We start from the raw sequence: 23763 nt of genomic DNA on the forward strand, positions 1-23763 counted from the left end.
CAGGCTGGCTTGGAACCAAAATCCTCCTGATCTCTGCCTCCTGAGTAGTTAGGATTATAGGCGTGAGCCACTGGCACCCAGCAGACTTTTTTGTTTTTTGTTTTGAGGTACTCAGGTTTGAGCTCAGGGCCTACACCTTAAGCCACTCTACCAGCCCTTTTTTTGTGATAGGGTTTTTCTGAGATGGGGGTCTCATGAATTATTTGCCAGGAGTTGGCTTCGAATTGAGATCCTCCTAATCTCTGGCTCCTGAATAGCTAGGTTTACAGGCGTGCATCACTGGCACCCTGCAGATTTTTTTTTTTTAAAGAAGAAAGTTTAGGGAGCCTCATTAGTGTAGTAGGTAGCACGTCAGTCTAAAGAAGAAAGTTCATGTCTTTTTTTTTTTAAAGTCTTACTGAATACAGTTCATTCATTTAAAATGTACAATTTGGGATGGAGGCATGGCTCAAGCAGTAGAACTCCTATTTAGCAAGTGTGAAAGCCCTTAGTTGGAACCCCAGTACCTACAGTTTGGCAGGGCATGGTGGTACATGCTTATAACATCAGCACTTAGGAGGAGGCAGGAAGCTTACCAGTTCAAGGCCAGTTCTGGCTAAATAGTTCTGCCTAATTTTCATTTAAAGGATATTATTTTATTTTATGGTTACCCTGGTCTCTGTATACACACATGCTCCACCTCCATGACTCAAGTCTTTAGCACTGACTGCCAGAGCTGGGCCACTGAGTTTCGGGAAGAACACAGTGGCTGACTAGGACCAGGGGAAAGAGGCTCAAGGTGAAGTTCTGAAGATAACCTTTCTGGAAGTACCTAGAGTCAGAGCTAATGTGATCAGTCAGTCATCCTGGAGAGTCATCTCCATAGAGGAGGGTCAGTGTCCTCCAGCCAGGATCTTGGAGGCCCAGGGCCCAAGACCACACCAGATACTCAGCTACCACATCTAGTCTCTATCAGAATGGTCCCCTCTCCCTTATGTTGGGGGCCCTGTGCTGGGGAGCCAGAGTCCAGTCTGAATGGTAGAGTAGGGAGAGAGGCTGCTGGGGCTGGGCAGAGTCAGGAGCACAGTGCAGGGTCCTCAGATCTGGAGTGGCCTCCATGGAGGCTTGCCAAGGCCCAGTTTCCTCCTCTCTCCATACTGTGAGGAGGCCCGCAGAGGACCAGCATGGGAGTCTTTCCAGTTGTCTAGCCTAGGCCTATCTCAGACAGTCTCTGTTATCCAAGGGTTTGAGATGATCACTGCTGGCCATGAATGGGGACAGGACTCAGACCCAGAAGGTCAGCCCAGGCCTTCTCCACCCCTCCAGCCTCAACATGTCTGGCCTATCACAGGTAATTCACATTGAGCACCACTCCTGTGTTACCCTGTCTTGGGAGTCCAAACCCACAGCACCCCAGGAGCCAAGAAACATTTGACAAGTTTCTGCTACACACACAAAGGGGTTTACTTGTCTCCATTTCCAGAGATTTAAAAAAAAAGTTCAAAATATTTACATATGTACAGACACAGGCATGTGCACAGAGCTGTTGCTTGCCCTGCTCCACTCTGTGGTAGGGACCCTCAGAAGACAAGAACTGACCTCACCCCATGGAGGTTCAGACTCACAAGGGCTGGCTTAGTTTTCAAAAAGACATGGACCATCTTCCCTCAGGACAGGCCTGGCAAGAAGATAGCACACCAGATGCACCTAGTCGGAGTCACAGGCCTCTTGTTCTGTGGTGGCATCCACTGCAGAGGCCAGGCTGTCCTCCTGGCCTTTCAGCCGCTCACCTGGAGCGAGAACAGACAGGCAGGTTGGAGAAGCACCCTGTGCTTGGGCCACCACCCAGCAGGCAGGACCCAGCTTGCTAAGGCTGCACTTACGGATCAGCTCAGCAATGGCCCTCTGGGTCCGCTTTTCTAGCTTCTCCAGCTTCTTGGCCACATCTCTCTTGAGGTCCCTAGAGCAGGAAGGAGGGAGAGGTGGGGAGGGTGCTAAAGGCTTTCCTGTTGTGGCCCTGGGCTCCCTCCTGTAACCACTGTCTGGCATTAGAAATCACACTCAGCTGCTTATTGAGAGGCTGGCTTCTGCTCTCTCTCTGCATCCTCTGAAATCTAGACATCCTTCCTAATCCCAGAGACACAATGATGACACCACAGACCCACCAATGTGGGGGACTGAGCCAAGGCATACAAAGGTGGGCATATCCTGGTCAGATCCCACTGGGTCACCATCAGGGAGTGACTTGCCCTAGCCCCCTGTGTGCCCATCTCCTCCTCTGGCTAAAGGCTCACCCTGACCCCTGAAGCTTGCAGACATGAGCTTAGCCTGCTCTCCCTGGCTCTGGGGTTCCTAGAACACATGCTTCAAGCTTAGTTCCATCAAATTAAAGCACCTGACGCAGGTACTAGGGATATGGCCCCTATCCCTGGCCCAAGGTAGAGAGAGACACATTCCTCCTGGCCCACAGTGGCTGGGGCGCTCGGAAAAGGAGGAGCCTCCCATGCCACAGATGAGAAACTGGGGCCAGAGGAAAACATGGACAGAACTCTGATCCCAAGGGCAAAGGACGTCTTTGGTCAAATAGAATGCTCTAGAGCAGAGTGGGTTCTCACCCTCTAGATGGGGCTTCTCTAGGGGACTTCTATTCCCCCACCCTGGACCCCTCCCTAGCACTCTCTCTTGTCCCTTGTTCAAGTCCTGCTCAGTCTTTACTTCTGACTGTCTCATGCAGTTCTATGTCTGTATTATCTGTCTCTTACTCTGGGCAGGGTCCAGCCCGAGGCCCATGCCCGGCACCAAGGGCCCCCATTGGTCTGCACCAACCTGCGCAGGCAATACTCACCAATCAGGTTTCCGGGGTGCCAGGTTGGCCAGGTCCTAGGGAGGGAGGAAACACTCATCAGGGCTGGAAGGTCCAGCCCCAGGGGATGTGGGGAGACAGGAAACACAGGTGGGGAAATGGAAGAAAGGGAGGAGGAAGGAGGGGACAAGGGCAAGTAAGGAGGTAGAAAGGGAAAAGGGAATAATTACGTGAAGAGAAGGAAGAGGGCAGGGTGAGAGTGGGCGTGGGAGAGGAAAAAGCTGCCGCCCTGACACTCACCACTTCCTCAATGACAGGTTCTGGCTTGGCAGCCTCCAGCTGCTCCTTCACCTTTTCTTCCACTAGAGGGTGCAAGAGAACACAGGCCTGTGTGGCTGGAGCTGCTACTGCAGTGACAACAGCCTTGGTGGCCCCAGGGAGGGGGAGGAACCCCAGGTTCCTTTCTCCTTGGCCCCCAATCAGTCAGAGGTGAAGCCCCTGTAAAGGCATCTCTGAGAGACCTGGGTTTCCCAGAATGCCCCAGGAGTTAGAAAGAGGCAGCAGGAATCCATCGGCTGAAGTAGACAGACCTCTAGTCAGAGAGCATGCATGCTAACCTTGGTGTCTGTCTCCCCAGCTATCAAATGAGAGGGTTTCCTGGATACGTGGGAAGTGTGGTTTTGGAAAAGGCTCTGAGGATGTCGTCTGGGTCTTGGCCTGGCCAGAGCCGTAGGTGGCTTTTCTTTTACCCCTCCTCAGACATGTGCTAACAGACACTCTCTGCCTCTGGGTGGGGACAGGTACCAGAAGCAGTAACAACCATAGGCTCTATGGGCTGCCTCCAACAACTGCCATCAGGGGCCATGGGCCTTGCCCTGCGGCAGGGGACCAGCTCCCTGTCCTGCTTTATGCACTCCACCCAGACCCTGCCACTGTCCCATCAGGTGGTATACAGTTGTGGCCCAAGTCATATGGGAAGGGTCTGGCTTTTAGGGAGTGAAGAGGTGGGGAAGCAGACTGGGAGTGAACTTGACTTTTTTACAAGATGATTATTTGTACAATTAAAAATTGGTAACAAAAACTAAAGAATAAAGACTAAGATGCTCCAGGCCAGGGAGCAGGGATCTGGACCCTATGCCCAGCAGGCTCCCAGCATGTGCATGTCTGCTGTGCTGTTCCTATACCATAAAAAGGCAAGAAAACCCAGGTCAGGCCTCTCTCTGGTTTGTGGGTTGCCTGCCCACTGCTGAGTGCTCACATGCTCAGCCCTTCATCAGGGTCTCTCACCCTGGTGCCCATAGGAACTGTCACCCCACCCTGCTATCCAAGGGCCCCACACCTCTCAATCCAGGGGTCCCGTGAGGATGTGTGGCCCCTTCCAGGACCCCTGGTAGGTCCCTGGGTTGCCCCCACCGCAGGAGGTGAGCTGAGCTGAGCATGAGCAGCAGCCTCTTTCCTGTCCTGAAGATTATCTGTGCACCTGTCATGGGATGGTGACAGAGGGTCCTATCTCTGCCCAGCACTGGCAGTTATTCCTCAAGAGACGGCAACACCTGCCAAAGTGGAGGGTGACTGGCAGTGACAGGGAGCAGAGGTGGAGAGAGGAGGCCTACCTACCTGCAACAGGTTTGGCCTGGGGCACTCTCCTTCTCTTCAAGTCCTCATCCTCAGGGACATAGTTCCGCAGTCTGAGTTCCCTGTGAGAGCAGAGAATGTGCAAACAAAGAGTCAAGTGTGGGACACTGTCTCATTCACCTCTTGCACGTCCAGATGATATGAGTCTACCCAGGCCAAGCTCTCTGGAGATGGCCAGGTGGGTAGGGAAGCACAGAACAGAAGCATCACTGGGACAGGTCTCCAGGCCCTCCCTCTATGCAGCCAGACTTGCAGCTCACCCAAGGCCTGCCTTCACTGAAGGAGTCAGATTCCCTAGAGCTGAGAGGGTGACTGGGAGCATTCACTTGACTCTGTCTCTCTTGGATTCTTTCTATGTGACAGGTGCAGGAGCTGAAGATCGGAGAAACTGTACTACTATCATGAATCACACAGCAGTGACTGCACACTTGATACTAAGCCTAGGTATGACTCCCAATCAGAGCCAGAGCTCTTAGGCTAAGTCACTCAAAAAAGAAAATCTACCTCTCCACTAGGTCCCCAAGCCCAGACCTCCTCCCCAGATCATTATGTCCTGGGGCCAATGTCACATAGTCTCTCAATTACTAATGGAAGGGGCCTGAGTGTGGTAGGTCAAGGGCGTGTGGTGAGGAATGCCAAGGACTCTGGGAGAAGATGGCATCCAGGCCTGAGGCTATAGTGGACAGGACTAAGGCACAAAGCACACAAGAGGCTGACCCCCACCCACACAGGGGAGAAGTGGCCCTGGAGGGATTTGGAAACCTGTGTAACCATGTGTAAAACAGTAAGCCACGGACCAGCTGGACAGTGATAGGAACTGCATGGTCCATGCCTCAGAATGAGATCTTAAGAAGGAGACCAGGACAGATCCCAAACTTCCATGAAAGGGAGGCAGGGGCCAAAAACACACAGTAGGAGCTGTGGCCTCTTATCATAGTCTTCTCAGGCAGGCTGGCAGAGCACACTGGGGGCCTCCCTGGCTCAGCAGCTCTCATCAACCTCCCCCACCCCCCGCCCATATACACACGGTTGTCCTGGGGAAGAAGGGTGGTCCTGGTTTTTCCTCAAGGCAGCAAGGTAAGAGTTCTGGGAGCTGCTGAACTAAATAAAGCAAGGCAGAAATGCTGGACAGACCTCTAGACCCCAGGAGGTGAAGGGGTAACCCCTCTACATCCCCCCACCTCTTTTGGGTCCTTGACCACTGGCCCCTCTGAAAGTCCTCGGCTTCCACAAAGAAGGCCTCCCAAGGTTGTCACCTAGGAACCCTTTGCCTGGGCCAGGTAAGAGTACTGCTGACTTCCTTTAGCCCCAGGGAGGGCAACCCTTCCCAGAGGCAAGGCAACTGGTGCCTGTGTTCACACAGCTAGCAAGCAAGTGGCAGTGCTTTGAACTTGGAGCTCCACCTGCTCACATACCAACATACCATCGCCTTCCCTCCTGCCAGGGCCTTTGATGCCTGAGAGCCCTGGGCTGAGCAGCTGTGCCTGGGAGAGTAGCAGCATGGCTGAGTGGTTGAAGGCCACCCCACACTCCTGGAGCTTGCTTCCTCTAAGAAGCAGGGACACCCCATCCTGTCCCCAGCCCACAATACCTGCCCCAGGCCTGGGGGTAAACATTAGGTCACTGAGGCACAGGGTGAGAAAGTGGGTCTAACTTGCTGCAATGACTTTTGTTCATAACAGGGTGGGGAGAAAAGAGGAAGAGAAGCTGGGTGTGGGAAGAAAACTGCAGGGATTAGCGAGAACAAAAAAATTTTAAAAGCCTGGCTCTAGGTTCTGTGAGAAATCAGCAGGAGGGAGGAGAGTCCCCATGCTACAGCCCCAGGTCACCCAGGGTTTCAGAAGAACCCGGAATGAGGGAAAACCCATAGGGGAAGGGGGAGGCCAGAACAGGAGAGCAGCAATCCGGTGCCCCCTGCTGAACAATGGCCCCATTCAGGGCCTCAGTTTCCACATCTGTGAACACAGAGGCTATGCAGGGAGTGCCCAGCTCTATCAAGCTAGGTTCAAGCCCTCTTCTGACTCACCCTTTATAACACCCAACTAACTGCCCCCAGCCAACTGTCAGAGGGCAGGCGTCTCTGCGGAAGGAACCCTGGGTTCTGCTCAGGGGCCTGGCCTTCCCAAAAGGAGTCCAAGATTTAACTCCCCTTCTACAAACAACTTAACAAGCTGACCACAGACATATTTTAAACCTCTATTTATTGGCCTTGGAGAGGTGCCAAGGCAACAAGGATTTCAAGGGCTGCAAGCACAGAGATAATAGAAGTGTAATAACATGAGCCTGACATTGGCGCCTCTTTCCCTTGAACATCTGTCTCTTTATGAGCAGTGGCTGGAAAGCTGAGCTTCCTGCAATCTCATGCAGCTGGAGAGAGTCTAGCCCTGGCAAAGCCCCCCGGGCTTTCCATGCTAAAAGCAGGGGTGAACCTACAACAGATTCTCTTCCCAAGGATGGAAACAGCCTGTACCACGCAATGGATGACTGGCCCGCCCTTCAGCAGGGTTAGAGCCAGCCCTGAAAGGGTGGGTCAGGGAACCCCCAACCCCACTGCCTGCTAGGAGTAGACATTCTCTCTGGAGGAAAATAAATTACCCAGAACCTTAAATTAGCTCCACAACTTTTTTTTTGATAGCTCCACAACATATATAACATCCAGGATTCAATCAAAACCATGAGAAAAAATATATATATACGCATAAGAGATCAACATATTGGAATTATTAGAAATTCTTAATAATTCCAATTAATAAAATCCAGGAAAGTAGACCAAAGATAATTTCAGCAGAGAACTGGAAACTATAAATATGAATCACATGAAAATTCTACAACTGAAACGTATAACCAAAATTTAGAACTCAATAAAAGAGTTTAATGGCAGATTAGATACAGCTAAAAAAGGAATAATGACCTTTCAGATATACCAAAAGATACCCAGATTGAGGCACAGAGGAGTAAAATTGAAAAATACATGAGACATATGGAATATGATGAAAAGACCTAAGTATGTAAAGAGTGCCAGAAGCAATACTTAAAAGAGGTAATGACTGAAATATTTATAGAAATAATGAATTGTATAGGATGAATGAAATAATCATAAAACCATAAATTAAACTATGAACCTCAAAGAAAAAGTCAGCTGTGGTGGTGCACACCTGTAATTCCAGCTACTTGGGAGCCAGAGGAAGGACGATCTTGAGTTCGAGGCCAGTCTGGGTAAAGTTAGTGAGATTTTATCTCAAAAACAAAATATAAAGGGGCTGGGAGCATGGCTCACGTGGTAGAGTCCTTGCCTACCATAGATGAGGCCCTGGGTTCAATCCAGAAAAAAAAAAAAAAAAAAGAGAAAAACAAGAAAAGCATATTTAGGCTAATCACTGCCAAATTACTAGTGAAACAAATTAAAAACACCCAACTTTCAAAGAACAAATTAAAACTGACAGCTGACTTCTCAGCTGGAAGTATGAAAACAAGACAATGGAGGGCAAGGAAGGCACGGTGGTGCATACCTGCAATTCCAGCACTTGAGAGGCTGAGGCAGGAAGATACTTTGAATACATTTTAAATAGATGTACCCAAATAGTTACAGCCATCAGCTGGACCACTGTACAACCACTGAAAATAATCTTGCAAAGACTGTTCTGAAAATGTTAACAGAAAATGCACAGGAAAAAACACTGACAGTGATTATCTCTAATAAGAGTGAATTTTACTTTCTTCTTTGATTTTCTGTCATTTCCAGAATTTCTAAAGTAATCAGGAGTCTGATTAATACAAAGAACCAACCAAGTGGACAAAAGGAAACATACAGGGGAAACAGGAGGAAGGGGCATAAGTGAGGTTGACATCAGGGACAGAGGACTGTGGTAGAGCTCTGCATCAGGCAGCCCCAGCAGCTGAGCTCCTGGGGCCCCCAGTCTCTTGGCCTAGGGCCCGGCTGTCTCCTGACCAAAGGGAAGTAGAGAACAGTCCATGTTTTTGGGGATTCTTTCCCTGAAGCCTACAGAAAGGAGGGCAGGCTGGGGAGCCCAAAGACGTCTAGGACATTGACTGTTGCAATGGTGAGACTGTCAAAGTCCCCTCTACAGTGGCAGCATTTGAACCTTGATATCTCTCCATAGACACAGCAGCCACCTCAGTGCCTCCACTCTCTGTGGCCTAGGGACCCCAGTGTTCCCAAAACAAGTTTAAGCTTCTTCACATGCATGGGCCTGGCCCCACAGCCTGATCGCTCAACAAATGCTGTGTCGTGTCCTCCTCCCTCCCCCTCCAGCCCTGTTACACACTTTCCTGGCTTCACAAGTTAGCTCACGGAGACAGCAATGCAGGCAACCCCTCCCCTAACATTCTCCCCCACCCCAAGGCCCCAATGACCACCCTCCTCTTTGTCCCATTTGTTCTGTCCTCCCTCCCCAGCACATTCACACTCCATGACTGTGGTCTTGGGAGGCTGTGTGGGTCCTTTAGCTCTGCACTACAGCTTCAGGAGACCTAGTCCAGCGCTCAGCATATATTTGCCTCAGGCTGGAGAAAGCAATTTAAGGAGCGCTTAGGGAAAAGTTTTATGGGTAGCTTGTGGCTTTCAGAGCCTTTTAATGACTTGGGAAGACAACAGGAAGGAAGCAAAGAAGTTGAGCCCTGCAGGCACAGAGGGCAGGAATGTGGCTGGGTTGGCCAGCCCACTTGTGAGTGATTTCCATGGTCTTTAAGGCACAGCAACAAGGGGTTGGTCAAGTTCACATTCTATTGAACTTAACCTAAAGCGGACAACAATCTTATCCATTTCGCTACTCTGCTCCCTCTGCCAGTGTCTAGGAAGACCTGCCTGGTGATGCAGCAGGCTTGGGGACCACTGAGGTCTTCCTCAAAGCCAGTGGCAAGGGCCCCCAGCATGGGCTGGCTGGGGAGGCTCAGGGGAAATCACCTTTAAGTGTTTTTATTCACACCTTCCTCTGTGCCACTGAAGGGAAGGGGGTGGAGGAAGTTGATATTCTCTGTAAACTATACAACCTGGAAGTTTTTCAAGAAGTGAAAGGAAATTCCGAGATTATGTATCTGATCCAACCTCATCACTGCTGATGTGTACTATTTACATTCCTGCTTCCTGCCTTACCCTTGGGCATTAACCTCTCTTCTCACACTCCACATTTACCCTTTACCATGCACCTTGGCAGAAAGGCAGAGAGAAGACTGGACGGGGACCAGCCACATGGCCAGCTCCCAATGACAGCTCTCCCCAGCTGGCCACATTGGTACCTGCTGGCCACCCAGCCCTACCCAAAATGAGCCTGCATGATTCCAAGGGCCAGCACTAGCCAGACAGATCAGCTTTTTTTTTTTTTTTTTTTAGGTACTGGGGTTTGAACTCCAGGCCTTGCACTTGCCAGGCAGGTACTCTCTACCACTTCAGCCACACCCCTATCCCTTTTTGTTTAGTTTGTTTTTTCAGATACGGTCTTGTGCTTTTGCCCAAGCTGGCCTGGAACTGCAATCCTCTCTTCTCCACCTGAGAAGCTGGGATGACAGGTATGAGCCACCACACCCAGCCCTAAAATCTTTTTTTTTTTTTTTTTGGCTGTACCAGAGTTTGAACTCAGGGCCTCAATGCTTGCCACACAGATACTCTCCCACTTGAGCCCGCTCAGCCAGCCCTTTTTTTGTGTTGGGTATTTTTGAGATAGGAGCTCACAGACTATTTGCCTGGGCTGGCCTTGAACCATGATCTTCCTGATCTCTGCCTCCCAAGTAGGTAGGATTAAAGGCCCGAGCCATTGGTGTCCAGTGTTCAGAGACACCAAAGCATACACACACACACACAATAATGATCCTGTTTGCTCAAGGCTCTACACATGGAGACTTACCCCTTGTTCCTAATGTAAATAAATAATGAGGCCTTGCTGGCTATGGCCAGCAGCCATACCCCAGAGAACCATGAAAACAAGGGGAGAGGCAATGATCTCAAATGGCACTCCAGAGGCTGAGCTGGTCAATTCATGCAAATGTTTCTGGCACCATAAAAAGTGACAGCTGTGAGGAAGAGCCCCCTAGCACCCTTCCAGAGGACAGAACCAATTCAGAACAGTGCAATCACAGTGCCTTGCCATGAGAGCAAAAAAAAAAAAAAAAAAATCGGTGTAGGTAAAGTACAAAGTTAGAACAGAACCTGGACACTGGAAAGTGACAGGCTGGTGGAAGGGAGCGGAATGTTTTTGTTTGGTGGTTGCTTAACATTTTCCTTCAGGACATTAAATGGTTGGCTTAGCAGCCAATGAAACTTTTAAAGAGCCCAGTGGTGTCTTCACTCTTAGGCAGAGGAGACTCTGAGTTGTTCCCCAGCAAGGCTACTCTGGGACCACTGAGGACAAGGAAGGTACAAGGCAATAAAAGTTTCCTCCTTTGCCAGATGTGGTGGTACATGGCTATAATCTCAGCAGGCAGGAGGATTACAAATGAGGCTGGCCTGGCCTATATAGTAAGACCCTGTTACAAAACAAAACTAAAAGCTCCTGCCTTTTCCTATCCAGCCTACCCCAGGCCTCCTGTCTTTCTGCTCACATAAAGACCCAGGTCAGCTGGCTACCAGTGGTATACGCCTGGTAGCAACTAAGGAGACAGAGATCAGGAGGATTGTGGTTTGAAGCCAGCCCTGGGAAAGTAGCACAAGACCCTATCTAAAAAAAACCCATCACAAAAAAAGGGCTATAGCTTAAGCAGTAAGAGTGCCTTCCTAGTAAGCATGAGGACCTGAGTTTAATCCCTAGTGCTGCCAAAAAAAAAAAAGACCCAAGAAGTCAACTGGAGCACATAGCACAGAACCAAAGAACCATGTGCAGGACAGGTCACATCACAGCCTAAGGAGGTGGACAGAGGCTCCCAGGCAACCTCTGTAAATGCTGCCTCGGAGGGTTTTAGGAAAGAGGGTACCCTTCAAATTACAGGCCATAAGGAACAAGATAAGTCCTCCTACTTGGCACGAGCACTTCCCACACTGCCTCTCAGGACCACCCTTCAACACAGGGAGAGGCTGTTACTGACATTTTGCACATGTGGGAAAAAATTCAGAGATTCACAGATATGCCCAAGTAGAGGGAAGAGCTGGAGTCAGAATCCAAAGCCAAGTCTCTGCCCTGAGGTGAACCTCCCCCAGCTTCTTCCAACCAGCTATCACTGGAGAGGAGTAAGCTGTTCAACTGGGGGCCCTGTCCAGGGTGGCAGGTGGCTCAGTCAGGGTTCTGGGCACTCAACATCCCTCGAGAGAGTCCTGCCATGTCCCCTTCACCACCATCTTGGAATTTCTTCCTCTGTCCACGATGCCCCTCCCCTCAGTTCTCCCAGTTATCAGAACCCTTTCTTAGCCCTTAAAAATCATAGTGGGCAACATCTGTGAAAGGGAGAAACGGCTTAGCAATAACATGGGCCTGGGCTGGGGTGGCTCTGTGGTAGAATACTTACCTAGCGCGTACAATGCCCTGGGTTTCATCCCTAGCATGGCTAAAGGCGGGTGTTGGGGGGAACCTAGAAGAGGCATTGGGCTGGGAGTGGGATCCACATGGGAGACCTGCCATAACAGATCAAGAACCATAGCCACCCAAGTTCAACCAACTGTGTCAGCTGCAAGGCCCACCGAAGGACCCCTGAGGGATGACTTATTTATTAATTTATTTTTTGAGATAGGGTACCATTACATAGCCTGGGCTGGTCTCAAACACTGGCTCTGAGGGATGGTTTATAAACAGCCAGCTGCTGATCCAGGGAAGGCCCAGCCTAGGCACTGATTTGATAAGACCCCTGCCCACAGGAATTACACATGTGGGGCACACTGCCTGCCCCACTCTCATCTGGGACACTGAAGAATCCAACCTTCTCTCATCCACAAGTGGAATTCTGCATCCATCTCATCTGAAAATCCATAGTTAATGGATACTTAAAGAATTAGAAACAGGCTGGGGACATGGTCAAGTAGTAGAGCACCTGCCTAGCAAGCACAAGGCCTTGAGTTCAAACCCCAGTCCCACAAAAGAAGCAGGAAGAATTAGAAACAGGTTTCAAGGAAGGCATAGGTAAAAGGATCCTATTGGATGCTGGCCTCATGCAAAAGTAAGCAAAAATAACTAAAGCAAAAAAGAGCTGGAAGCATGCTCAGATGGTAGAGTGCAAGGCCTTGGTTTTAAACCCTAGTGCTACTCTACTCCCAAAGCAGGGGCTAACAAGTACATCATGGTATCAGAAATATTAAGTAGCCATGAACAGTTTTTAGTGTTTATCAAAAATGGACATGAGGACTGGAGATATGGCTCAAGTGGTAGAGCACCTGCTTTGCAAGCATGAAACCGCTGAGTTCAAACACCAGTCCCACACCAAAAAAAGAAAAAAAAAAAAAGAACCTGATATAGTATGTAAAAAAGGTTACAAAACAGATACGATACTCTGCATCTCTTTTGATTTTTTGCGGGGCTGGGGGTGGAGTCCAAGTACTACTGCATGCTACGGAGTTTCTCCACCGCTGAGCCAGATGCCCAGCCCTTTATAAAAAAAATTTTGAGACAGAGTATAAATTGCCCATTAATCTGTATTTTTTACACTTTCCTACGATTAAAAAAAGATCTACATAGAGGTGGTGGAGTAGCTTGAGTGGTAGTGTGCTTGCCTGGCAAGCATGAGGTCCTAAATTCAAATCCCTGTACACCAAAAAAATAAATCTATATGTACTTTAAATATTAATTTAGGGACTGGCAGAGTGGCTCAAGTGGTAGAGCACCTGTCTAGCAAGTATGAGGCCATGAATTCAAACCCCAGTACCACCAAAAACCCCCACAAAACCTAAAAGCTTAATATCAATTTAAATTTAAAAGGAAAAATAAAGGTTTATAGCAGCTGAGGTGAATCCCAAAGGCCTCAGGGATGAGAGCTGGGGTGGCTGTTGATTATTTAGGGCCCATATGGTGAAGGTACAGCAAGGAGCCTGCACAGCCCACTGTCCCTCACTGACCACTTCTGGGGTCACCTACCCCACAGGCCACTTGGGGAAATTGGTAGTGCTTTACCCCATCAGGCTGCTCTGGATTATAGATTGCCAGGGAGACAAACTTGCTCACCACACAGGTGCCCAGATCCCTAACATCCCCCACCTCTGGCCTGAGCCAAGAGGGCCTGGGGAACAGAGGCCATAGCACCTCCCCATCTGGGGGAAACACCAGGATCAAAGGGTTGGAGCAGAGCCCCGCCTGGCCTAGGACCTCACAGGCAGAAGGTAGGAATGTCATTTCCCCATCTGTGACAGAGAAGTCTGCATGAGCTCACTGTTCCCACCTGGCTGCAGATCAGACAGGATCGAGGGAGGGGTGCCAGCTCCACCCCTTTTTAGCTGGGAAATATTAGCTGAGTGACTTCACCTGCCTTAAGTGCAGTTTCCTCACCTACACACACCAAGCCCAGAGAAGGTGTGATTTCAGGAGCAATGAAGACACACAAGCTATCATGACCTCTTTCACCCAGAAAGGCACAACTGTGCTCCCACCCCTCCTCCTACGTATGGACATACCCAGTGCCCAGTCACATGGTGAATTGGCTTCACCATCTTCCTTAAACCAGTCCTTTCTTCATTCATTCTCCCACATTCCCAGGCCTGTTCCTGAGAAACAAGTTAGGAAAAATGGCTCAAGCTGCATTCAGCTAGAGAAAGGAGTCAGAGCCCATCCCACTGCCATGACTGGAAGAGGCGGGGGTAGACACCACCCCGGTAGTCACCACTAGACTGGAGCAACTTGTGCTGAATCAAGCTGATGTCATGGATTTGTAACATGACCTTGGACACCATCCTTGAGACAGTACCCAACCCACAGGGGAGAGACAGCCTGGGCAACAGGCCTCAGCTGGGTGGGACCACTCTCTATAAGAGGGTCATGAATGTCAGGCTGGAGAATAGGTTTTCCAATCACTCAAGAAGGAAGGTCAGACCGGGCGCTGGTGGCTCATGCTACTCAGGAGGCAGAGATCAGGAGCATCACGGTTCAAATCCAACCCCAGGCAAACAGTTTGTGAGAACTTACTTCTAGAAAAAAAATCACAAAAAAGGGTGGGTGGAGTGTCTCAAGGTGTAGGCCCTGAGTTCAAACCCCAGTACTGAAACAACAACAAAAAAACCAGAGCAAAATGGACTGGAGGTGTGGCACGCAGCCAGATTCAAACCTCAGTCCCACCAGGAAACAACAACAAAAAGGAACGTCAGGGATCTAGTTTGTTTTGCTTTGTTTTGTGGTGATAATGACGTTTGAACTCAGAACCTTGTACTTGCTAGGCAGGTGCTCTACTTGAGCTATGCCCCTGCCATTTTTTTGCTTGTTACTTACAGATACCAACACACCAGCCTCAGACAGCAATCCTCCTTACCTACACCTTTTGGTAGCTGGAATCACAGGCATGAATCACCACTGCCCAGATTATTGGTTAAGATGGAGTCTTGCTAACTTTTTGCCCAGGCTAGCCTCAAACCTCAATCTCACTTCCTCAGTAGCTAGGATTACAGGCATGAGCCACTGAGCCCAGCCCAGTTTCTTTTAATACCAGACACCCATCCCAGGCACATCACTGATGTGATGTCATATGATGTGATGTGATGTGATGACACACTGATGTCCCCGATGGTGAACAACTGCTAAGTCCAAAGCCAGGGAGGCTAGAGTTGGCAAGCTGGGGGTTTGGAATTTGCTTATTCAGTTACTTAATAAGACACCCCTTTCTCCTATGCCAGACAGGATATGCAATGCCTCCCTTTTCCTCTCACCTCTGGATTCAAGCCAAGTGCCCTCCAGGCACCTATCAGTGACCTGCCATCAGGAAATGACTGAGGGCAAAAGCAAATCAGCTGGCAAGAACGCCCCTTTCTGCAGGCCAGCTTTCCAGGGCACCTCTTATCTTGGCAACAAGCAGGGGATAAGGAAGGGAGCTGCATTTGAGATGAGTCACAAGTCCTTGAGTCACTGCTGCCGGGACAAAGGTAGCCAGAAGAAGGTTGGATGGGACAAGGAACATGCAGCCCAGGGGAGAAGCAGGGGCCCCTCTGGGATGTGTGGTTCCTCCCTACAGACCTGGCCTAGGCTGGTTGACTGCTGGTACTCACTCTCACCTGATGGGATTTTGACTGCATGGGGATGGGACAGGAAAAATTCTAGGACAGAAATAAAAATTACAAAAAGGAATTTTTTTTAGGTACTGAGGTTTGAACTCAGGGTCTTGCGCTTACTTGGCCAACACAGTAATACCCGACCATGACCCTAGCCCTTTTGGCTTTAGTTTTTCAGATAGGGACTCACAGTGTTGCTTGGGACCATCCTTGGACCTTAATCCTCCTACCTCCACCTCCTGAGTGAGTAGCTGGGATTATAGGCATGAGCCACCTAAAAAGGAATTCTATCTATAGAGTCAAAGCAATCTGAATCAAGCCAGCAAGTGGACTAGAGGTGTGGCTCAAGCGGTAGAGCATCTGCTTTGCAAGCACAAAGCCCTGAGTTCAAACTCAAGCCCCATCAAAAAAAATGAAATAAAAAAGACAAAAAAAAAAAAAAGCCAGCAAGTTCTTTTTTTAGTAGATATTAACAAGCTGATTGTAAAATTGATAAGGAAAGACAAAGGAACTAAAATAAAACAATTCTGGAAAAAGACTCCTTGAGCAGTGGGGCAAGAGCCTGGGCTGGGAGGAAGGTAGGTGACCTAAGCATGACTGAGGGTCCTGGGGTGCTACCTCCAATCCTGCTGGATAGTCCCACTTCCTCCACATCAGGTGAAGCAAGTTTTTTTTCTCCCCATCTTTCAGTTGAAGATCAAGAAGCTCACTGAGGCAATGTGCCCAGGGTCAGAGAGATAATTGGCAGGGCCTGACCTCAAACCTGGGAGGAAGCTCCTTCCGAATCCTGAGCTCACTACATCTGCATAGTTCCTGCTACGTAGCACCTGCTGCTGAACCAACTGCCCCAACATTTCCCTAACTCCTTAGGAAAAAAAAAGTGCATGATGAACTAGCTATACCAATCCATGGAACTGGCCACCAGCCAAGTGTCTGTGCAGTGCCTACAAGGCCATCAGGGCTCTGCAAGGACACCAAGTGACCTGCAGGGTGACTGGGTAGGTAGATTCTGCTCTCTTCAGTAGCTAGATACTCAGAGACAACCCAGGGTCATCCAGTGGTTAGATTTCAGAGCAGGTAGCAGTGTAGGATGGGATGACTCAAGGGGACCTCCAGGTCAGGGCATAAAAGAAACGGGGGAAGAAGGGAAGAGGGTTTGGATTTATGAGTGAAGGCCAGGGGACTAGAGTGATGTCTGTATATGCCTTCCCAGCAAGGGTTGTAGCACCCACACTTTTATACTGCAGACTCAGACCTCTGGACCTTTGCTACCCAAATCTTACCTTCTGGTTTCTAGATCTAACTCAAAAGGCACGTTCTCCATAAGGCCTTGTTCTGTTGCCCCAGTCAAAGGCAGCCCAGAGGAGGCACTGCACTCCTCACAACACTTCAGAAGGGTTGTCACCCCCAGGGCTTCCCACTTGGCACCTGGGCTCAACTCGGGCTGACCTTGACTGAGCAAGCTGTTCTCATCCCCTAAGAGCTCAGGAAGTCAAGATGCTCACTGATGTCCAGCCTCAGAGGCCATGTCTCCAGTAGAGCTGGAAGGTTACCCTTTCTCCCCAGCAGTAAAATGGGCTGTGGCCCAGGGGCCCTCTGGGGTCTGCTGCCAGTTCACAGCATTTTGTCTGAGTCCCTTTCCAGACTTGCAGTAGAGATGAGGAGAGAGATTCTCTTCTTTCCCTCTGCTGCATCTTGCTCTTCCTGAAAAGCTCAAGTCCTAGACCCTGCAGCTGTCAAGGCCAACAGCTCTGGCCCCATGTTACAGCAACCAAGGCTCAGACCTGCCTTCCTGAGTAACCTTCTGGGTTCAAGTCAGAAAAGCCTGCTTTTCTGTAGGGGTTACAAATGCAGGCACAATTGCTGGCTAAGGCTGCTCCCGACTCCCAGGCCAGATCCATTCTACCACATTCCACTGCCTCAAAAGAGGTCAACTTAGAGAAAGCGACAAGCTGACCAGCAGGCCTGGTCCCCAGGCTGCTGTAAGAAAAGAACAGCGGCCCCGTGCTCTGTCACACATGATCCATTAGGACCTACATGAGTACAGGGCCTTGGCATGGGCCTCACACAGTGGACCCTTCTTTATCCAGAGCTCACCAGGAACTTGGAACTGACATCTCCTTCATTTTCTTTCTTACAGTTTTTATTATGAACTATCTTGGGCACACAGGACAGTTCCAAGAGTTACATATTGAGACTGGTTTGTCTTTTTTTTTTTTTTAATAATCACACATTACAGACAGTTAAAGCCTCCCCAATCAGTTTCCTCCCTGTTTCCCGTGTATTAATCTAATGCCACTGGCTCCCCACATTCTCACTTCACTTTCACTTTCTTGTGGCACCTAACATCACACTTCCTCTTGTAAACAGTCTGCTCCCTCTAGAAAATGCCGGCTTCCTGAGGGTAGGGACTGTCCACTGCTACCTCCCAGGGAGGTGTCCTGCACAGAGCAAACAACCAGTGAAGTGCTACTTGTTGACTGAATAGTGTACATATAATATCATTTTGTGTTTCTAAATTTGATATAGATATTCCTGCTTACATGTCTCAATTGTAATATCTGTAATTTTTCCTTCACTCAGCACCATGTTTGATATTTAACCAGATGGCTGAACATTTAAGTTTCCAACACTGATAACCAATGACTCTTCTTTCTCAGCAAGGGGAAGGAGGACCAGAAGAGAACATCCAGCAAATCAAGTATAGCTTAAAAACTGGAACTCAAGGTTCTAACCAGCAACTGAGATTCTAAAAACAAGCCAGAAGAAAACAAAAGGGCTTCTAAGTAGTTACCACAGAATGAGGGTGACTGTGCAGGCACACACCCCTAAGTCACAAATCTGGGGTCACTTGGTCAGGGAGCAACTACCTGGCTTTCATCCTTCTATCACCAGCCAGGGACCCTGATATGCTGGAGGCACAGAGTCCAGTGGCAGAGTACTCATTCCCCCGTCCTCTTGGAGCAGGTGAGATGGCACATGCCTTTACATAATCCCAGCACAAGGGAGGTTGAGGCAAGAGAATCACAAGTTCAAGGCTAGCCTGGGCTGCACAGTGAGATCCTGTCTCAAAAAAAAAAAGAAGCCTATTAGAATAGAGCTGTTGTCACATGCAGGGTTGCTGAGAGGATGGTGTGAAAGCACTTTGCAAATAGAGTTCGAGATCTGTCACTGATTAAGAAGGGCCTGCTCTTGGGGATGTTACTTCCCACTGGTGAAGGTGATAAAGGCTGAGGCATAGGAAGGCTCTGGGTGCCTACTCAGCTTTCTCTGGAGAGCTCTGCCTCCCCTCCCCTCTTGCTGTCTCCCACCCCAAGAGCACTGTCCACTGTACCCTCAAGATCTCCCTCTAAATAGGCCCTGTGCCTGAAGGAAGCTGCTCAGGACAAGAGGAAATCAAGGCCACCTGTCCATAAAGATGCAAAGTCTGATCCCATCCAGTATGCCTCAGCTCAGGGGGCAGACAGGACACAGAGACCTTGAGACCTCTGGGACTTCAGGCTCTCCCTGGCTCATAAGGTCAGCTGTACAGCTCTTCCCCAACCCACGTGGTTCCCAGGTTTTTTTGATACAATGACACATGGGAAGCTCTGTAGAAGTACCCTCAAGACAGGGGATAGGGTCAGGGGAATACCTCGTGCTTGCCACCATGAAGGAAGAATGCTGGAGCCCCTCACATGTGCTCTGCTTAGGAAACTTAAGTTGACTCAACCACAAGGTAAGGTAAAGACTTTATGCTTGCAAGCAAGCATGAGGCCCTGAGTTCAAATCCCAGTTATTGGGGGGGAAAAGATGAACACTCTTTAATGAACTACAGAGGGGAGCACAGCTGGAGGCCGGAAGGAGCATGGCCAAAGAGAAAGAAGAGGTGGCCTCTAAGCTGAACTGCACATGAAGACTAGTGTCAAAGGTGAAGAGATGAGAGGAATCCAGGGCGAGAAGGTGGTGTGAGCAATGAAGGGACACACACTGTTCAGGAATTGCCAAGTAGCCAGATGAGGTTGGACAAAGCCGCGTGGCCCAGGCAGACCTTACACACAGGTAAAGAAGTGGGACCCAATTTTGCAGGTGATGTAGAAAACATGAAAGATATGTGGAAAGAGTGAAAAGAAGTCACATGAGGCTGGAAAGGAAAATGCTAAGAGCCTCGGAGTAGACAGAGAAAGGGTGAGGGGAAGGCCTTGACTAGTGGGAGGGTTGAGAATTTCAGATCTAAGCAAGGCAGCCACAGGGTGGAGACAGCGGGAGGGTAGAGCCACTGGACATAAGACTGGAAGGATGTGGAGACCTAGAGAACAATGAGTGTTGTCGAAGAGAGCAGGGAAGAGCGCGCTGCACGTGGGCACTACCTGTGCTTCTCGCCTTCCTCCTCCTCTTCTCTGAGCTGCTTGGTGTTTGGCTCCCCATCTTCCTTGTCCTGCAAAGAAAGGGAGAAAGTCCCCTGCTCAGATGAACACTTCTACTTCAGGTCCATGCTGTTCAGGGAGCTAATGAAGAACAGAATGCCTCTCAGGAGCCAGAGAGCTTGGCAAGGACCAGCTTGGCCCTCTGGCTTCTGATGGGTGCAATGCTGGAGCCTCGCTCCCCTCACTGCCTGGGAAGAATTAAAAAAAAACTATGACCTGAGCCCGGTCCCAGGCATATGGCCCTCAAAGGTGAGCAGGAAGAGCTGGCAGGTTTTTGGTGGTGAGAATGGAGATGGTCAGTGCCATGGGAGGGACAGACTGAGGGAAGAATGGTCACCAGCAACAATAACAGGACATCTTAGGCCTCTGGACTCCCCTTGCAGTTCAGAGGCCTCTCCAGAAATACCTCTTTGGTTCTCTTTAGGAATAACCTAACTTGGCACAAGACTTGCTGCCCACATGGGTGACATGCTCAGAAGGACAGAGGTAAGGAGAATTTGTTTGCTATTTCTATGGGAAAAATTTCTTCTGGATTTGGGTCTTATGCCTCCCCCCACCTCCCTTTTAGTTTAGAGAAGTCATATTCATCTCAACCTTGACACAGTATGCTTGTGTTCTAGGTGCCCTGATGGTCACAAGACAAGACCACAGCCATGCTGCTTCTACCTGGAACAGGGGAAAGCGCTCCTGGGCTCTTGCTTTCTGTCATTACTGCTGTTGGATAAGCCGGCTCTGTAGACAAACTGACCCGTAGGTGTATGCATGCAGGAGCAAATACACTTGACCATGCACAGGCCCAGGGCATGGACTGAAAGGCCCAGGATGGAGCCCTGCATGCCAGGAGTCAAGCTCACTTTGTTACCAGCGGCAACTTGCCTTTGACTTTGGTTGGAGCAGTGATCTCAGGAGATACCTGAAAGGTCCTTCCACCAGGGATCTGTTGTGACAGCTACTGGGATATCTGGAGTTGACATTAAATTGTAAGTACTAAACTACTTCTACAAGTTTGTGTATGCCACTGACGCTGACAAGTGCCTTCCCAGGGTGGCATTTGCTTCATGAGTCACTTCCTGCCAGTGTTCATTTGGAGATCTTGAGGGTGAAGACCAGACCCCAGCATTCCTTGGCCACACAAACTACAGGGGAAGAAACGGTCAAAGTCAGGCTGAAGGCCTGGCCCAGAAAAAGGCTTTCATATGGGCAAAATGTCCCCTCCCTGTCTCAATCCAAGGCAGCTCAGTCTCTTGGGGATGAAGAAGCAGGAGCAAAACCCTAAGTGACAGCAGCAAGTGTCACTAACAAGTGAATGTCACTAACAAGGTCAACATGGTCTGTGAGGGGTGGGTGAAGAACTTCCTACTGAGGGATGGGTAGAACATGGGTATCTCATGATGGGGAGGCAGGAGCAGGAATGGCATTTCTGGGAGTGGGGGGAGCACAGTAAAGGTGTGATCCAAAGAACACACAGAGGGTTGCAGTAGCAGTGAGGGAAGGGGAAGGTGAAGGCTGGTGGTAGATGGAGGTCAATTGCAGAGGGCTTGGCCAGTATTCTAAGGTATGGAATCAAAGGGATCTGGGAGGGCCCCCAATCTCTGCCAGGCAAGTGGAGAGGTGTGGCCTGATGATAACCAGAGAGGGAACAAAGAGTGGAGTATAAACACGTGGGAAGTAAGTTGGCATTCTTGAGTGGCTCATGAGCTGCTGGACCTGGTGCTCCATCCAGAAGCCTGGATATTCAAACAAAGAGCTTCTGATATGGAATTCTTTAAGGCCCAGAGATGCCTGTCCTTGGTTAAGACAGAGGAGGAAGAGCAGAATGATGTCCTACCCCATCATGGGCTGGTAGGACAAAGCCCCTCCCCCATTCCACAGGAAGCCAAGCTTCTCTTAGGAGGGGCTCTGCACACCTGGCCAAAGGGGGTGGACTAGGGGAAGGTATCAGCCTCTGGGAGGAGTGCTTTGCCAACACCCCACCCCTTCCCTGGGGCAAGGTCACACCTCCTGCCTGCCTGCACAGCTGCCTCCCTCCCAGGGAGGCCCCAGACACTCAAGTGCCTTGGCAAAGGCCAAGTTATTCATTAATAAGTGAGAAAATACCCAAGTAACTAAATAACATTCAAAAACCACCAGCCCTCTGGTGGGCAGACACAGCACTGGCTTTAAAGAGAGCGCCAGGTTAAGACTGCCATCTAGGCAGAGCAGGAGCTGGTGAACAGATGACTAGGCCACACAGGTGGAGGGTGAGGTATACGCCAGCCTTCCTATTAAAACATGACTCTCATGTAGGACAGTGAGCATTCATGAGAAGGATGATCTTTCGGGTCATCGTGGCCTAGGTAGGTCACAAGGCATGACCCCTAACCCCAGCCTGGAATGCTGGAAGGAGGTGTACACCAGCCTGGAAGCCCAGCCCAGCTCAAGACATTCAAAGAGCTCAAAACTCAAGGATTCACAGGATGGTGTGTCCCAGGTCCTCAATTCAACTTAGGAAGAAAACCAGAAATGGCTGTCAGAAAGGCCTTTGCCTTTTTAGGCAAAGATTTGTCCAAAGTCACAGAGCCTGTCCATGTTTGCTGCAGGTCTGGATCAAGGTCCTCCTGGTCCTGCCTGAGTTCTCACCAAGGAGACAACAGACACCTACCTAATCAAGAGTGCACCAACTTTCTAGAAATGGCTCTAACCTCACCAGCCTTTTCTGTCTCTCCACATGGTTCAGATAGGCCACATGTGCAGCCCAACCAGGCCACCCAACAGGAGAGCAGGCAGTGCCTAACCCCTGCACGGTCCCCAAGTCTCTCACCCCTTTTCCCTCTTCCCAACGCCTAGTCTCTTTCCCCTCTCCTGCCCACCTCGTCAGATCCTTACCACCAGGAGTCTCTTTCCCCTCTCCTGCCCACCTCGTCAGATCCTTACCACCACGCACAGGGCTCTCTAGACAATGCAGCTGTCTCATACACTTCCCCCTCCTTTCTCCACATCGCTGGCTTCCTCTTCAAACATGCAAGTCAAATCACACTGAACCTCTGCTCAAAGCTCTCACTGCCCTTCACCCAGGACAAGAGCCCCATCCACCTGGTGAGGAGATGCAGTGTCCCAAGGCACCATCACTCATTCTGCACCTGATTCACACTGGTCTTTGTCCAAAACACCCTGACACCCATCCTTCTGTCTCAGTGTCTGACATGTCCACTCTGATAATCCACAGCCTGGCTAGTACTAGAAGCAGCCCTCAGATTTGCAAGCATAGGGCCTTCTTATTCTGGGCCCTAATTCTAGGCCCAGAACACAGGCTAGTGGCTATTCCTATTCAGTCATGGCCCTGTTGCCCCTTCCCCAAGTCCAATCCAGTGCAGTGCATTTCCTGGGGTACCCTGAGGCCCAGTCCAGAGCCTGGACTAGACAACCCTCCTCCATTCTTCACCAGTTTAACTCCATCAACTCCAAAAGTCAAACTCAGTGGTGGCAGGAGGGCAGGAGTCATGGCCTGGATGAAGCACTCCCCAAAGCCCTCTTGCCTGTTTCTAGAGGTACTCCCAACTAGGCCTTGCACCCCTGCCCTCACCTTCCTTACAGCTTGCAGGAGCTTCAGATATAGGACTTCAGGGGGATCTCACAACAGGAAGGCTTTTGTCCCAATAGAGCTTGACAGGCCCACTTCCTAATGTTTGAAATTCTCTTCTCTTCTCTCTCTTTCCCTCTCTCTCTCTTTTTGTGGAGACAGGGGCTGGCCTTGATCTCAAGATCCTCCCAGCCTCTACCTCCCAAGTGCTGGGATTACAGGCACAGGCTACCATACTCAGCCGAAATCCTTCTACAAG

The 23763-nt window shown here is 49.8% G+C and overlaps 1 protein-coding gene across 1 annotated transcript in view; it reads right to left on the reverse strand.

The window, feature by feature from the left end:
* Window positions 1-1422: 1422 nt before the first annotated feature.
* Window positions 1423-23763, reverse strand: part of Ccdc12 (coiled-coil domain containing 12) — a 49872-nt gene continuing 27531 nt past the window's right edge. Inside the window, exons 2-7 of the mRNA XM_020177941.2 lie at window positions 19889-19956; window positions 4400-4479; window positions 3083-3144; window positions 2825-2859; window positions 1863-1939; window positions 1423-1769 (exon numbers count right to left, since the gene is read on the reverse strand). Of these exons, the coding sequence (XP_020033530.1) occupies window positions 1687-1769; window positions 1863-1939; window positions 2825-2859; window positions 3083-3144; window positions 4400-4479; window positions 19889-19956 (405 nt within the window). The 3' untranslated portion in view covers window positions 1423-1686. The remainder of the gene's footprint in view (window positions 1770-1862; window positions 1940-2824; window positions 2860-3082; window positions 3145-4399; window positions 4480-19888; window positions 19957-23763) is intronic.

The sequence above is a fragment of the Castor canadensis genome, chromosome 17, assembly GCF_047511655.1.
Source record: "Castor canadensis chromosome 17, mCasCan1.hap1v2, whole genome shotgun sequence".
Classification (NCBI taxonomy): domain Eukaryota; kingdom Metazoa; phylum Chordata; class Mammalia; order Rodentia; family Castoridae; genus Castor; species Castor canadensis.